Source organism: Hibiscus syriacus, unplaced genomic scaffold (genome assembly GCF_006381635.1).
Source record: "Hibiscus syriacus cultivar Baekdansim isolate YM2019G1 unplaced genomic scaffold, ASM638163v2 tig00110418_pilon, whole genome shotgun sequence".
Taxonomy (NCBI): Eukaryota; Viridiplantae; Streptophyta; class Magnoliopsida; order Malvales; family Malvaceae; genus Hibiscus; species Hibiscus syriacus.
The window spans coordinates 2,176,641-2,190,444 of record NW_024062730.1 but is presented as its reverse complement, the minus strand read 5'-3'; the positions used below and the strand labels follow the sequence as shown (position 1 = coordinate 2,190,444).

The 13,804-nt window shown below is 34.9% G+C and overlaps 1 protein-coding gene across 1 annotated transcript in view; it reads right to left on the bottom strand.

Moving 5' to 3' along the window:
- The window catches only part of LOC120124506 (transcription factor TGA9-like), a 34,080-nt gene extending 26,117 nt beyond the window's left edge, over positions 1-7,963 (bottom strand). Inside the window, exons 1-14 of the mRNA XM_039143170.1 lie at positions 7,811-7,963; positions 7,552-7,728; positions 7,388-7,476; positions 6,927-7,006; positions 6,592-6,777; positions 5,661-5,699; positions 5,520-5,579; positions 5,352-5,429; positions 5,194-5,242; positions 4,807-5,078; positions 4,441-4,662; positions 3,244-3,386; positions 2,877-2,982; positions 576-580 (exon numbers count right to left, since the gene is read on the bottom strand). Coding sequence (XP_038999101.1) covers positions 2,895-2,982; positions 3,244-3,386; positions 4,441-4,662; positions 4,807-5,078; positions 5,194-5,242; positions 5,352-5,429; positions 5,520-5,579; positions 5,661-5,699; positions 6,592-6,777; positions 6,927-7,006; positions 7,388-7,476; positions 7,552-7,727 — 1,482 coding nt within the window. The 5' untranslated portion in view covers position 7,728; positions 7,811-7,963 and the 3' untranslated portion in view covers positions 576-580; positions 2,877-2,894. The remainder of the gene's footprint in view (positions 1-575; positions 581-2,876; positions 2,983-3,243; positions 3,387-4,440; positions 4,663-4,806; positions 5,079-5,193; positions 5,243-5,351; positions 5,430-5,519; positions 5,580-5,660; positions 5,700-6,591; positions 6,778-6,926; positions 7,007-7,387; positions 7,477-7,551; positions 7,729-7,810) is intronic.
- Positions 7,964-13,804: the final 5,841 nt, after the last annotated feature.

Below are 13,804 nucleotides of genomic sequence, written 5' to 3'. Positions count from 1 at the left end.
ATAAACAAGTGATGAGCAAAGCAGCATTTAGGCGTTGATTTAAAGAAATATTTAAGTAAAAAAGATAAGTTAATCAGCTTATGTCCTTAATTATATAATTAATTTACTTCTAAATCTTAGTCTCTAATATTTATTTATAGTGACATTCTTCGCTTACACAAAAAACTTATATAAAATATCTACTCAACTGAACTTGTTATTTTTCATCGGCCCGCTGCAGCAGATTCCTTTTTAATCTATATTTTAAATAAATAGTTTCAATTAGATCATCAAAATTTTGAATCATACAACTCTAACCCTATACATAATTATATAATACGTGTGAAAAGCGAACATTTCATGCACCAAGCATGCTGTTTTCATTTCCTTATTATATTTATCCAATAAATATAAATATGTTCCCATTTTCATACATAGAATTGAAACAGATATTATAATTTAATATATTTTTAATCGATATAGATCTAATATATACTTTATTATAAATATTACTTTAAGAGAGATATTTATGTCATCCAGCACTCCATTAACTCGGAATTTAGGGTAAAAGAAACAAACCCCTCCTTGTCTGTCGGTTTGTCTGTCTCTTATTTTATTGTCTTTCTCCTCATTAAAATAAAACATCTCTCAACCACTTCAAATAAATGAAATAATTTAAACATCAATGAAATTGTAAATATACAACTAGAGATGGCAACGGGCCGGGTTCGGGCCGGATATTGGTCCCCCATCCCCGTTCCCGTTTAAAAAATCCGTACCCGTCCCCACTTAAAAAACCACGGGGATTTAAACGGGGATCCCCATCAGGTAATCGGGGAAAACCGCGGGGAAACGGATATCCTCGTTTAGCATAAACGGTTATTTAAACAGGTATCGGGGTTCGGGTATATATATTTAAATTAAATATATAAATATTATATATATTTTTTAAATTTAATTTAAATTTATTAATATTATATATATATATATAATAATTATTTTTAATATTTATCGGGCCGGATATCGGGCCGGGTAATCGGGGCGGGGATTATCAAACCCGTCCTCGTCCCCGTCCCCGTTTAACATAAACGGTTTTTCCCCGTTTAACATAAACGATTTTTTCCCATCCCCGTTTAATTCGGTTTTCGATTTTCCCCGTCGGGTTCAGATTTTTTTTTTCATCTCTATATACAACAATGTCTCGCGTCCACTCTAACAATATTAGTATTTGTCGTTTCCACATTTTTCAATTAATGGAGAGAAAACAAATTTCTTTTTTCTTTGATTTCTTATGATAATAATAATAATTTTATTACAAGTCTGGCTTTATCTATTTCTCTCAACACCTTTTTATTTATTTATTTATTTTCATTTTAGCTTCAAGAGCCAGCTACGGGAGTCAAGGATACAAACTGACTTCATGTATCAATCTATTTGTGTTTTGTGAACGTAGAAATAGATGACTAATGCGTAGATAATAGCCATTTTTTATATACCTATTTAAATTATCTATAATCAAAGGGTAGACCATGATGTTGGCCCTCAAATATGATCAATTTACTTGAAAAAAACTCTTTAAATATTTGAAAATTTTTCAGTTTAACACAATAATAAAATTATTCTTTCCCAAAACCAAAAAAAAAGGGCTGTATAGGCAATCATTTGGATGGACTGGTATCATTTTTGAGACACCTATCCTTAACCTAACTACACATACAAGTTTTTTTTTTTATTAAGCTAAGGTGATTAATTACAAAATAATATATGTTCTAAATACTCTCAACCATTTGACAATGAACGTTCAATCACCCTGTCGCAGTTGTTGGTGCTCGAACCTCTGACCTATAGAACAACAACGATTCCTTTTAACCACTGAGATAAGTTTCACTTGTGCAACTGCACATACAAGTTGAAGGCCTCCGTACAATTTATTCTAACTATTATCTTCCTTAGTATATTAATTACTTAACACTTGTTGTAAACACAACATTCAAAACTCTTAACAACACACTTATGACATTTCTTAAATAAGGTGATTTGTGTGAAACAGTAAATCTATCTCTTAATTTGATTTGTAGGTTCTAATTGGAATAAAATGTTATGAGTCACTTTTGATTAAAAACAACCTTAAGGATCAAAATGAAAATTTTGAAATAGTTTAGGTGTCAATTTACTTATTAAGCCATTATTTAATGACATAATGATAAAAAAATATACTTAATATTTGATTAAATAGTCATTTTGGCCCTCAACGTTTTATTTTGGGGCTAAAAGACACATCCGTAGATGAAAAATCATTAGTCAGCAAACAAGTGATGCTCCAAAATAGGAGCAATTTTGTGCTAAAAAGAAATATTAAGGGACAAAATGTTCTAAAAAGAAGAATAAAAGTTAAAGTGACTATTTAGTTAAAACGTTATGACCTTCTCCCCTTAAAATAAACTAATAGGGGACAAAATACTCTTAAAAAAAGGGAAAATGATTATTTTATCAAACATTATAATTTTTTTGACATTATGCCTTTTTAATCTCAAATCATCAATTATTTTATCAAATTGAATTTAGATTAATTTCAATTTTCAATCTAAATTCATTTTAATATCTCTCATATATAAATACTTTTAATTTCAACTTTGACTGTTCTTTGATGATAATTTAATTTCTTTAAAGAAAGGAGAAAGCTAGCTCCTTGATGCACATTAAAATTGATTTTTTTTCTCATTTACAGTGATAATGTTAATACAAAAAAGAAACTAAAAAAAAAAGCAAAGAAAAATAAAGCCCTAAGATATCCTTTAAATCAAGTAGCTTAGTAAAATCCAATAATATATAATATTTTGCATGGCAGCTTCATCGTGGAAAACACAGGATTCTGATTGCTCCAACATTCTGGGAACTCTTTTTCTATTCTTTTATCAAAAGTTTGAGAAATGATTGTGTGAGGGTTGGACCATTTGCAAGTCTGTTGTTGTTTGGCACGAGTGATCATCACTCATCATGCTCCTGCATCATGCATACTTTCATCGTTAATTGGACTAATCAATAACTACACATAAATTGTAATAATATACACATGAGCCAACAAATTAAAGAGAAGAATTTTGAGAATATTTGTTTAAAAGTAGGTAAACCTCATGTTGTTTAATATCTTATCATGTCCATTTTTTTGGGCCGGGGGGGGATTATGGTTAATTCATGTATATTTTCCCGTTAGGGTTTCTTTACGCAAATCAAAATGCTTTATATAATATTAAGAGATCTTACTCTCGAGGACGAGACGCCCAGAGGGAACTGAGTGCTCGCAAACGTCCGTAGTACTCTCCGATCATCAGAAAACACCGCGCCGCTTGTCGGACCGTCAATATTTGAGACAACTGGTGAAGGGTTTGCTGTCTTAAATTGTCAGCCTACAGCACACACATACAAGTTTAATATATAAAGCTTTGAAGTTTATGTTAATGTTAGGATTGGGTCTATTATAAAGTAATCAATCATGACTTTCCATTGATGGTTGAAGCTAGGGTTTTTATTCCAAAAGATATCACTATCGAGCCACCTTTTTGATAGGAACTTTTATAGATAAAGATACCCAATCAATCCCATTCATGGCAATGGACTAAAGCAATTAATATTAAAAAAATTCCCTCATTAAAATTATTTCAATCTCATTAAGTACCATTTTGCCACTAATTAAATTCTAGTTAGACTTGGACGCTTTAAATTGGCAAAATCAACGAGATAATGCGTTGAATTTTTTTTTTCACGAGATAGTGTCCTCGCCAGATTAATTGCTCAGATGGGGTGATCTCTACAGTCCCCATATAGGTCGCCATGCACGCCCAGCGACCTACTAGGTCGCCATGCACGCCCAACGACCTACTAGGTCGCCATGCACGCCCAGCAACCTAGGTAGGTCGCCATGCAATCCATGCAGCCCCCAAAGGTTGCCATACACGTCCCAACACGCTGGGCATCCGAGGCCATCCGAAAGCATCCGAGGCCATCCGAGAGCATCCGAGATCATCCGACCGAGGCCATCCGAACGAGCTATGCGAGGGCATCCGAGGGCAACCGAGCGAGCTATGCGAGGGAATTCGAGGGCAACCGAGCGAGGGAATTCGGTTGCCCTCGCATAGCTCGTTCGGATGACCTCGGTCGGATGGCCTCGGATGCTCTCGGATGGCCTCGGATGCTTTCGGATGGCCTCGGTCGGATGGCCTCTGATGCCCAGCGTGTTGGGGCGTGCATGGCGACCTGGTAGGTCGCTGGGCGTGCATGGCGACCTACCCCCAGGTACGTGGGACTGTAGAGATCATCCCATCTGAGCAATTAATCTGACGAGGGCACTATCTCGTGAAAAAAAAAATTCAACGCATTATCTCGTTGATTTTACCCTTTAAATTTGACAATATTATTAAACATTAGGTGATCTTTCGGGATTGGCCAAGTAAATGATGATACCTGGCGAACGAAGACTTCAAGATTGGCAAGCTTGCCTAAGGCAACAGCCATTTGTTGCATTCCGTCGACGACTGGACGGCCGGCAATGGTGTCGGTCAGCGACTGCTGGAGCTGTTCGAGGCCTTGGGTGAGTGCCTCTTCCGCCTGTTGTGAAGAATGCTGGAGGCTATAGATCCCCATCACTTGCTGCTCAGTTAATGGATCTAATTGAGATATTAACATCTGATCAATGATTAAAACAAATCAGAACCGGTACAAAGATAAATGGCTGCAAAAAGAAACAGTATTTTTATAGATAAATTCGAATATGACATGAATTATTAACGTGTCGATATTTAGATAAGGATGCATTTGGGAACTTGTCACCTTGATGAGCTCGGAAGGCCTGAAACCTCCCATCCAAAGGAAGCAGCGTTCCGCCGGAGTCGTCCACATGCCGGTTATAAGGTGGAAGACATCGGCTTTTGCGGCAGCGACCTTCAACCGGAAAATCTCATCGTAATGTGATATGTAACTGTCTACGATTATTCTAAGGTCGCTGTCGGAAAGGTGTGCATTTAGTCCAGTTCTAAGCTCCAACATGTGCCTTTGATCATCTTCTAACCATCTCGAATACTCCACGTCGAAGATTGCAACCCCTAAAATGAAACAAACACGACAATAATGGTAATGAAACAAACATATAAAATCCCAGTTGATGTACATTAAATCGATAATCTTAATGTTTTATAAAAGCGTATATCTTGAAATTACCAGAGCTGATATTTCCAACAGCACCAGCACAACCTCCCAAGAAAAAGCCCTATATCACAATATTCAAAAATTAATAAATAAATAAATAAATAAACAAAAGAAACAGTGTCTTTTGCAGATAAAATCATGTGTTTCTGTAGAGGGAAAGAAAAAAAAACCTGAGATCGTGCTCTCTGAAGATCTTGCTCCAGTTGGGTTAGCTTTATTCTACTTGATTCTAGTTGTTGAACATAAGCCTGTTTTAAGACAAGTAAACCAGTTAGTTACTAATACAAGTAACCATGCAAATGTTGGGTTTTTCAAGCAATGTTTCCATGTTATACAACCTTTTTTCTAAGACGACTTTTCCTGGCGGCTTCTCTGTTTTGTGCTAACCGTCTTAGTGTCTGAAAAAAAAACAATTTTAAATAGATTGAACTGAAATGTTTTTTGAAAAAGAAGAGAAACAAAGATAGATTTTTCTGTACCTTAGCATCAAGCTGTTTCTCAGAAGTTGAACCCCTTTTCTGCAACATAATTAGAAAAAAATTATTATAATAAATAATGAAAAGTGTAAAAGGAAAAGGAAAAAAGAAGATGAAAAATGCAGTGGTTGGTGATTTTAAAGTCTCTTATCAAACCCAGACAAGAAGTTGGTCAGGAAATTGAGAGCATTTGATTGTTTGGTAGGCTAAAAAATATGATAAATGAGTTCATGATATAAAAAAACACACAAAAACTCAGTTATTTTGCTAACAGTTAAACTATCTAGCTAACTTAAAGAGCCAAGCTTTTTTTTCTTCAAAGAAAACAATGATCAAAAGTGATCTCACAAAATTTCTGGGAAGAGAAGCTGATTGCTGATGGCGATGTGACTCTTGCTCTTGTAACATGTAATCATGAACATGGTAAGGGTAGCAAAAATCATCAAATTCCGCCATTTTTGGATACTGAGTTTTGGGTGTATACCTTGGGGGAGGGGGGAGGGGGGAGGGTTTTTCTTCTAATTCTCAAAGTGATTTCTACAGTATAAAAAACATGAAGCTCATCTGTGAGTTATGGGGATCGAGTAAAAGTGGGGTCATGGTTTTATAGTCAAAAAACAAAGGTTCTAGTAGTAGTAGTAGTAGTAGTACAGATTGTCTCTTTGCTTTCCAATGTGTAATTTGTGTTTCTCTCACTATTTTTATGTCAGAAAATCGTTCAGGGATCAAGGAAAAAACTCTGAATCCTGTGATTTTCTGAGGGTTTGTTGGGATCTGTGTACCCCTTTGAATAAAGATAGGCCCAGAGAAAGAGAAAGAGAAGGATCAAAACAGTAATAATAACAAATAAGATACCTACTTTTCCTCAGTTGTTGGGAAATGGAAAGGAAATATAGTAAAAAAAAAAAACAAGGCTTTAACTTTGAAGAAGAACCTTTTCTTGGGGTCTTGAGATTTCACTCGCCATATCTTGTTGTTTTTGCTGTTGTTGAACCAAAGGAGTTGTCTTTCTAGTACTATTGATCGGAGATTCCGGTTCAAGCTGGTTCTCAGTTTTGCTGGAGATTGTATTCACTGCTGAACCTGAATCAGCGCTTTCCCCTCCTGATTTTGAACTTCCCTGGATGAAATCAAGTATAAATATTAAATATTTTTGTCAACTCTGTTGAGTATAAGAAACGTATTAAAAAAACAGATAAAATGGTCCACTGTGAATCACGTCCAGTACAAAGGAATGGTCAAACAGATGGGTTAAAAAGAAGAAACTACTCTTGGGATTTGTTGAAATCTCATTGGCCGAGAAGGGAACATCTCCAGGGTAGCTGCTGGTCTGCCTGGTGTGAATAAAGCTGCACAAAGAATCACACAAAAAGCAAAGTGTACAATCTCAGAAGATCAACCAAGATAAAGACCACCAAGATTGTATATATATTGGTTTGCTATTTTATATCATTTTTTTAACAGTTATGATGGGGGAGTCAGTAAATAAAAATCATGCTAAACAGGTCATTGTTTTCCATGTTTGGTTCCTCAACGTCATTCTATTGTCTTCCTCTTTACCTGTTTTTTTCCCTCTACACTGTATCCTCTCTCTCTCCTCTCTCTATCTCACCCCTTCGTGTCGTGTTTAATATCGCCATTGCGGTTTTACTGACTTTTGTCGAATATTGATGACGAAGTAAGAACCGAAATCGTATGTGTTAATGATATGGGAAAGGAAAGGATCATACGTGGTTTAGCTTCATCGTTTCGGATCTTGACTCCCTGCACCACAATTGCTTCTTCTAGATCTCCTAAATCGGAGGAACCTTCTTGATGGCTGAGGAATGGGAGCTTGATGAAAAATACAAGGAAAAGAGAAGGATCAGATTTGAAAGAGAAGAAGTTAACATACATGAAACTTGTGGGAACATTCATTCCATGAAGAACTGCATAAGGGATATTATGATGATGGCGATTCGAAGTTCCCGAGTCAGTCAAACCGGTCTCTCCAACTCTATGATTCGCCAGGCAACAGATCTTTACACCATTCTCCAAACCAGAAACAGCTGAAACGAAAAAAGAAAACATGCTGCAGCACGATGAAACACACTCAGAAACCAGAAACAAAACAAAGAAAACCCAAAGTGGCTATAGGTTTATGTTTAGCTTACCTCAGCTAAAGGTCGCTGAAGAAGAAGACGGAGATGGGGGTAGTGCACAAGGAAGATAAGTTGAAAAAAGCTTTCAACTTGAGATCCGGTGTGTGTTTCTGTTTTGCTTTTATTACAGCACCTTGTTGTCGTGTAAGATTGTAGGAAATTGTATCAGATTCTGGAACTCTTATTCATTTTATTACGGTACTGCACACAGGCCCTGACCCTTCCCTTGTGGGGGATCTTTGAAGTTTAAAAATTACTCAGAGGAACCCACTAGAATCACCGACTCCAACTCCACTCTCTCTCTTTAACCGCCTGTTGCCTCTCATTGGCTCGATTTCATGGACCTCTTCAGCTCTGCAAAGTACTATACTAATAATAAAATAAAGAAATATATATAATTTTTTTATTTATTTTAAAAAATGATGTAATAAATGGACAGCACTTGATCCAGCATTGAATATTAGATAATACAAGGTTTTCTTTCTTAATAAAATGGATAGAGATTGGTAGGGAAAAGAGTATGGAAAAGGTTATACAACAGAAAATGGGCGGTTTTCTTCATCTTTATAGTATACGCGTCTCAATTTCTCATATTGTTTGTCTTGGTTCTTAATTTTATTCATTTTTCTACTTTAATAATTGATTTTTCACATTCTTAAATTATTTAAAAACATTATAAACTAAAAAACAATGTAATTATTTAGTTTCTTTATTTTTAAAGAAATAATAATGATGAATTTATTATTATAATTTAACTTCAAATGAAGTTCTAAACTATATCTATTGAGTCTGATATATAATTTGGTGAATCGGACACCAAATTCGTGCTCAAGAGGTCAAAATTAGTGAATTTGAAATTTTGAGATTCAACAGTTGTTGGTGAAAACGATCGATGAAGGCTTGACAACCACAGTAGTGAGTGGCGGTCAAAAGAGGAGACTTTTGTCGAATTCAATGGTCAAATTAATATTTTACCTAAAGTTTATGGGTCAAAATGCTATTTCGTCTAAATTTCATATGTAAATTTAGTATTCATCTAAAATTCAATTGCCAAATTAAAAGTTAAACTATTTTATTACTAACGTGTCATGTCATCAAACTAACAAAAGTTAATGATTCAATGGCCATAATATAACAATTGATAACATATATGACCAAAACGTAACTTTTTTAAATTTGATGAACAAAAATGTACAAAGATAAAAGAATAGTGACCCATTTGAAAATTTACCCTTTAACTTTTTTTTTCACATTATTGAATTATTTAGATAAAAATATATTTATCGATGGGAAGGTACCAAAAACATTTAATTATCAAGGTAGGAAAACAAGTATGGTTGTAAGGCAGAATTAAGCAGTCTAAAAAGGAGGTGTGAGATTATACGAGTTTACTTTTCTTTTATTTTTTTGGACAAATAATGGTCTTGATTTTCTTTAAACTTGTTGTTCAACCACAACATTAAAATAATGATGAACCCCCACTTGTGTATTTATAATTCCTTTGATCTTTGAGATGGACTTATTAGGAATGATGCCCTTTTGTTGATGGGTCAACATCCCTTTCCCTTTCATCACCTAACCAACCCCCAATGCCACATTTTCATATTCTTTTTCCCTTAATTAGAAATTTGTCTTTCTTTCTTTGGGATGGTCCCCCAAACCATAATTACACCATGATTTGAAGACTTGGCAAAATAATGCCCTGTTTAAGGGCTTAATCCCCATGATTAGGTAAGGTCTCTTTGTTGGCACTGTCCCAAACTTTGCATCCAGACATACAATTCAATGCTTGTTTGCATGTATATCCTCAAAGCTACCCCTTAATTTGCAGACTAACCCCAAAAGAGAGAGAGAGAAACAATTCCTACCCTTAACTATCAGCATTACTAGATCTTGTTTAATATTGCTTGTGCTTTAAGCATGAGAAGTGAATTATATTCGGTGACGGAATCACGTTCTATTGAGAATGGACACTAAAACACGATTTTTTCTTCAATAATTATTTGTTATTTTAAAATTTTATTTATGTTCACCTTATAAAAAAAATTAATATTATATAATATTCTGGATCAATTATTTATTATGTTGTATGGATTAGTTGATTTGCAGAATAAAATAATGTATTTAAACTAAACTGGAGCCCCAAGTTGGTTCAGATTCTGGATTGGAATCATTACTTGAGTTGCTTGATAAATGTGTATTTATGTATATAATGTGATGTATGAGTTATTAGGAAGGTGCCATGGGGAATATTATCATATTCATGTAAATCAATCATTGGCATTGGACCCTCCCATCAAACCCCAAACATCACATTCTTCATCCATTTATAGAGGGTGAAAAAAGTGGGTCGAATGTATACAACTTTATTATTTCACATTAGTCGATTTCTTTGAGAAACATTATTGTACAGAAAGTGGATACAATTAGTACGTGTACTGATAACTCCATAAAAAGGTATTTAGTTGCATTTATCAAACTTGCGGTGTAGTTTGCTTGTTGGTCTTTAATTATCTTATAAATGATGCTTTGATGGGAGAAAGGTAGTGTTTTGGTGGTGATTTGTGCAGGTGAAGAAAACTGAAGGAAAATTGAAAAATGCCGCAACATTCTAGATAGCATTCCTGGGTGGAAAATTGAAGCAACATTCTAGACAACTTTTCTGGGTGCAAAAAATGACAAAAATATGAAGATATTTTATTGTTACTACTAGCTATCACACGTGAATGCCCTGTACCAATTGTCCAGCCCATACATGTGAAGGGAATATTCCCTTAGGATATAAAAGGAATTAGGGCACTCAACCCTAGGAGCCCCCAGTATATAAAGAAAAAGACACCACATTTATGAGATAGTTTTTAGATTTTATGAGATAAGAGAGAAAAGGTGAGAGGCATCCACTCTTCATTCTTCTCTTCTTTATCGTGGTGACCTCTATTATTGGAGCTCCAAGGGGATAAAGCTTGCTGGCCTTTAAGAGAAGCAGCGGCACTTGGGTGGTTCATGACAGTCCATAACGACTCTTGGCTTGGGAGTTCTCTTCCTCACTTAGTTGTTCTCTATTTTCTTCATCTTTTGTTGGATATGGATTGTATTAAATAGATGATTACGAATGTTAATTACCCAACCCTGAACTAGCTTAAGTTGGCTTGGGTTTATTTTGGATGAATCTATTTTGTGTTTTAATTACTGCTGCAGCATTTCCAATTTATACACATGCTTTGTTCATTGTTTTATTGCTTAGATTTGTAAGAGCTTTCGAGAGATAGCCTTTATCTATGTGTGATGCTTGATATCGAGAGAGTTAAGCTTAGATCTAAGTGAACAATGGGGTTGACCTAGGAGGCAAAAGGAGTAGGGCTTAATCGATAGTATCTTGCTAGGATTCATGCTGAGAAGTATTGCTATAGCATTTTCACTGTCATGTTTCTTACTAGAGATAACCTAGAAACAACTTAGAAAACTTTGTCGAGCATCGTACTAATCGGAAAATGTTAAGCATTCATTGAGGACAAAATATAGTATTCCAAGATAGACCTAGCCGTTTATCCATCTTGAGAGTTCCACATGTGTGAGGTTGTATCGTTGTCTTATCTTGTACTCCCATTTCTCAACTCTATTTTTTCATAGCATACTTCACTTTATTGTTTGTCATAGCATTTCAACCACATCATTACTTTTCCACAGCATTCACATCACCTTGTTTATACCATTTTACAATTTATTGTCTTTAGTTTAAGTGCATAAGCTTTACTCGAAGTCCCTCCAATCCCTGTGAAGACGATACTCACTCGCTACTATATTACTTGTTCGATTGTGTATACTTGCACAATTTTACGCACCATATTATAGTACACTCACACACGTAACATGTACTTAAGTTGAAGATTTAGGAATTTTGCATTGAAAACTTTATAATGAACTTAGCATGTGTACTTAAGTTGAAGATTTATGAAATTTGTATTGAAAACATTATAATGAACTTTTCTCTGAGCAAGACTTTATGAAGATAGGATCGTTGACCGATTGATATGAATTGTGTAGAAAACCCTCTTGTGTTTTTGTATACATTTTAATTTGACCAACTCACTTAAGTATTTTCTGATACAGCTACACCAATAATAATTATATTATCTAATATAACCAATATGAAAAAGACATGGCAAGCAGCACCACATATAGTTGTTACTTCAAAATCTTATTTTGATTATTATTATTATTATCATCTTATCATTTAGCGTAAACTAACAAATTTGTTATTAAAATATTAATGGGAGAAGGAAATTATTGGATAAAGTTCATATACAACTAAATTTAAATAATCAAAGTATGTCATGCATATCTTTTGAATTGTCAATCATCCGTTCAAACTCGAGCATTCACCTAATACTTGTCCAAGTTCGAATTAAAAAAATCACCTTAGATAAGTAGAATTCTAATGATAATGCCCGTGCATAAATGAAATTCGATGAAAACATTTTCCTTCTTTACATAAATTTTAATGCGAAGAAGGAAAGTGTTTTCATCGAATTGACATAAATTCGGATTTCAGCATCTGCAACTTCTTTACAAGAACATAAAGAGAAGTGAGGCACCGACGGAGTCGAGAGTTTTTCTTTCTCAATTGTAGTACACTTTCTTCCTTTTTAATGCATATGCACGTCTACAGGTGCGTGCGTGCTTGCGTGGTGTTGCTGCTGTCAAATTCGACTCGGTTTCCCTTGAACACCGAGTTTAAGAAAAGGGCATTAGTGTTCATCGACAAGGGAAAACTCATGCAGATTCACAACACGAATTCATTTTTTCAGCTGAAATCAAAATGTAGTAAGAAACAATTCTTCGTGTAGGTAAGTTAACCAAACATGTGTAATTGCAGGCATCACAACTTGCCTACTTGCCTAATGCCAATAAGCTCCTTCATTGCAGATTTGCAGTTTAATAGGAATAAGACTGCAAGTGAATATTACAATCTCTTGCATGCTTACATTATTTATGCCAAAAACATGCCGATTGCAGAGACCAAGGAGAGACTTTCCCCTTCCATATTACTTTTGATGAGAAGGACTGCAATTCTGTTAATCCTTTCTCTGCAATCCGTTCCGCAATTCTGTTGCTTCTAGAAATATACAAGAAGCAAAAGATATAGTTAAAACATACTCGTCATCCTATGGCCTCTTCATTATGAACAATGCAAATGCAGAAGTGACTGCATCTCTACTCTTTTCTAAGCAAATGTCAGATACAAAACATAATCCCCTCTAATAACTCAAAAACCAATGCCTAATGTAATACTAGGATGTGAGAGGAAAGCTATGCTTACAATATATCAGATTGCCGAGGAGCACATCGACAAAAACACAGGTCAGGTTAGAATGAAAGTACAAGAGATGGACTATTTTATTTTCTAAGGGTCTTGAAGCTGGAAAGATAAATCGAGAATTGCAACGCAAAAGGAAATACAAAAAATCACAACTCTTAGTACTTTTACAATCTCTGTTAGTTGCCGGTGCACCCTGCAGTACGCCTCAACATGAACAGCAGCATATAAGCAAACAATCAGAAAGTTTAAAAGGGAAATTCGCCCCTCTTTTTTTTATATAAGAGAATCAGTCATAAGGAAGCAAAGATACAAACACTGCTGATAATTGGTTTAACAAGAAGAATAAAACTATATATTAGTTTTCAGAAGAAATCCTCTAACTATGATTGTCATGGCGAAGTAATTCATCAAATTGATAAATCTTACCTTCACTTCTGAAAATCCACAAACTCCGAAAATGAAGTTATTCTCACAGGCTAGGCCTAGGCTTGTGCATACACTCAAAACTATATATTAGTTTCGGATTAGGCACTTTCGAATTTTAGCTTCGTGAAAACCGTTAATTTAAAGCAATAATACATAAAAGGACGGTTCATGCCACAGCAGGCATTAATCGCATAGAGTGAATTTTCAACTTTGGAATAAAACAAAATGGTCAATAATCACAAAGGAGCAGAACGACAATT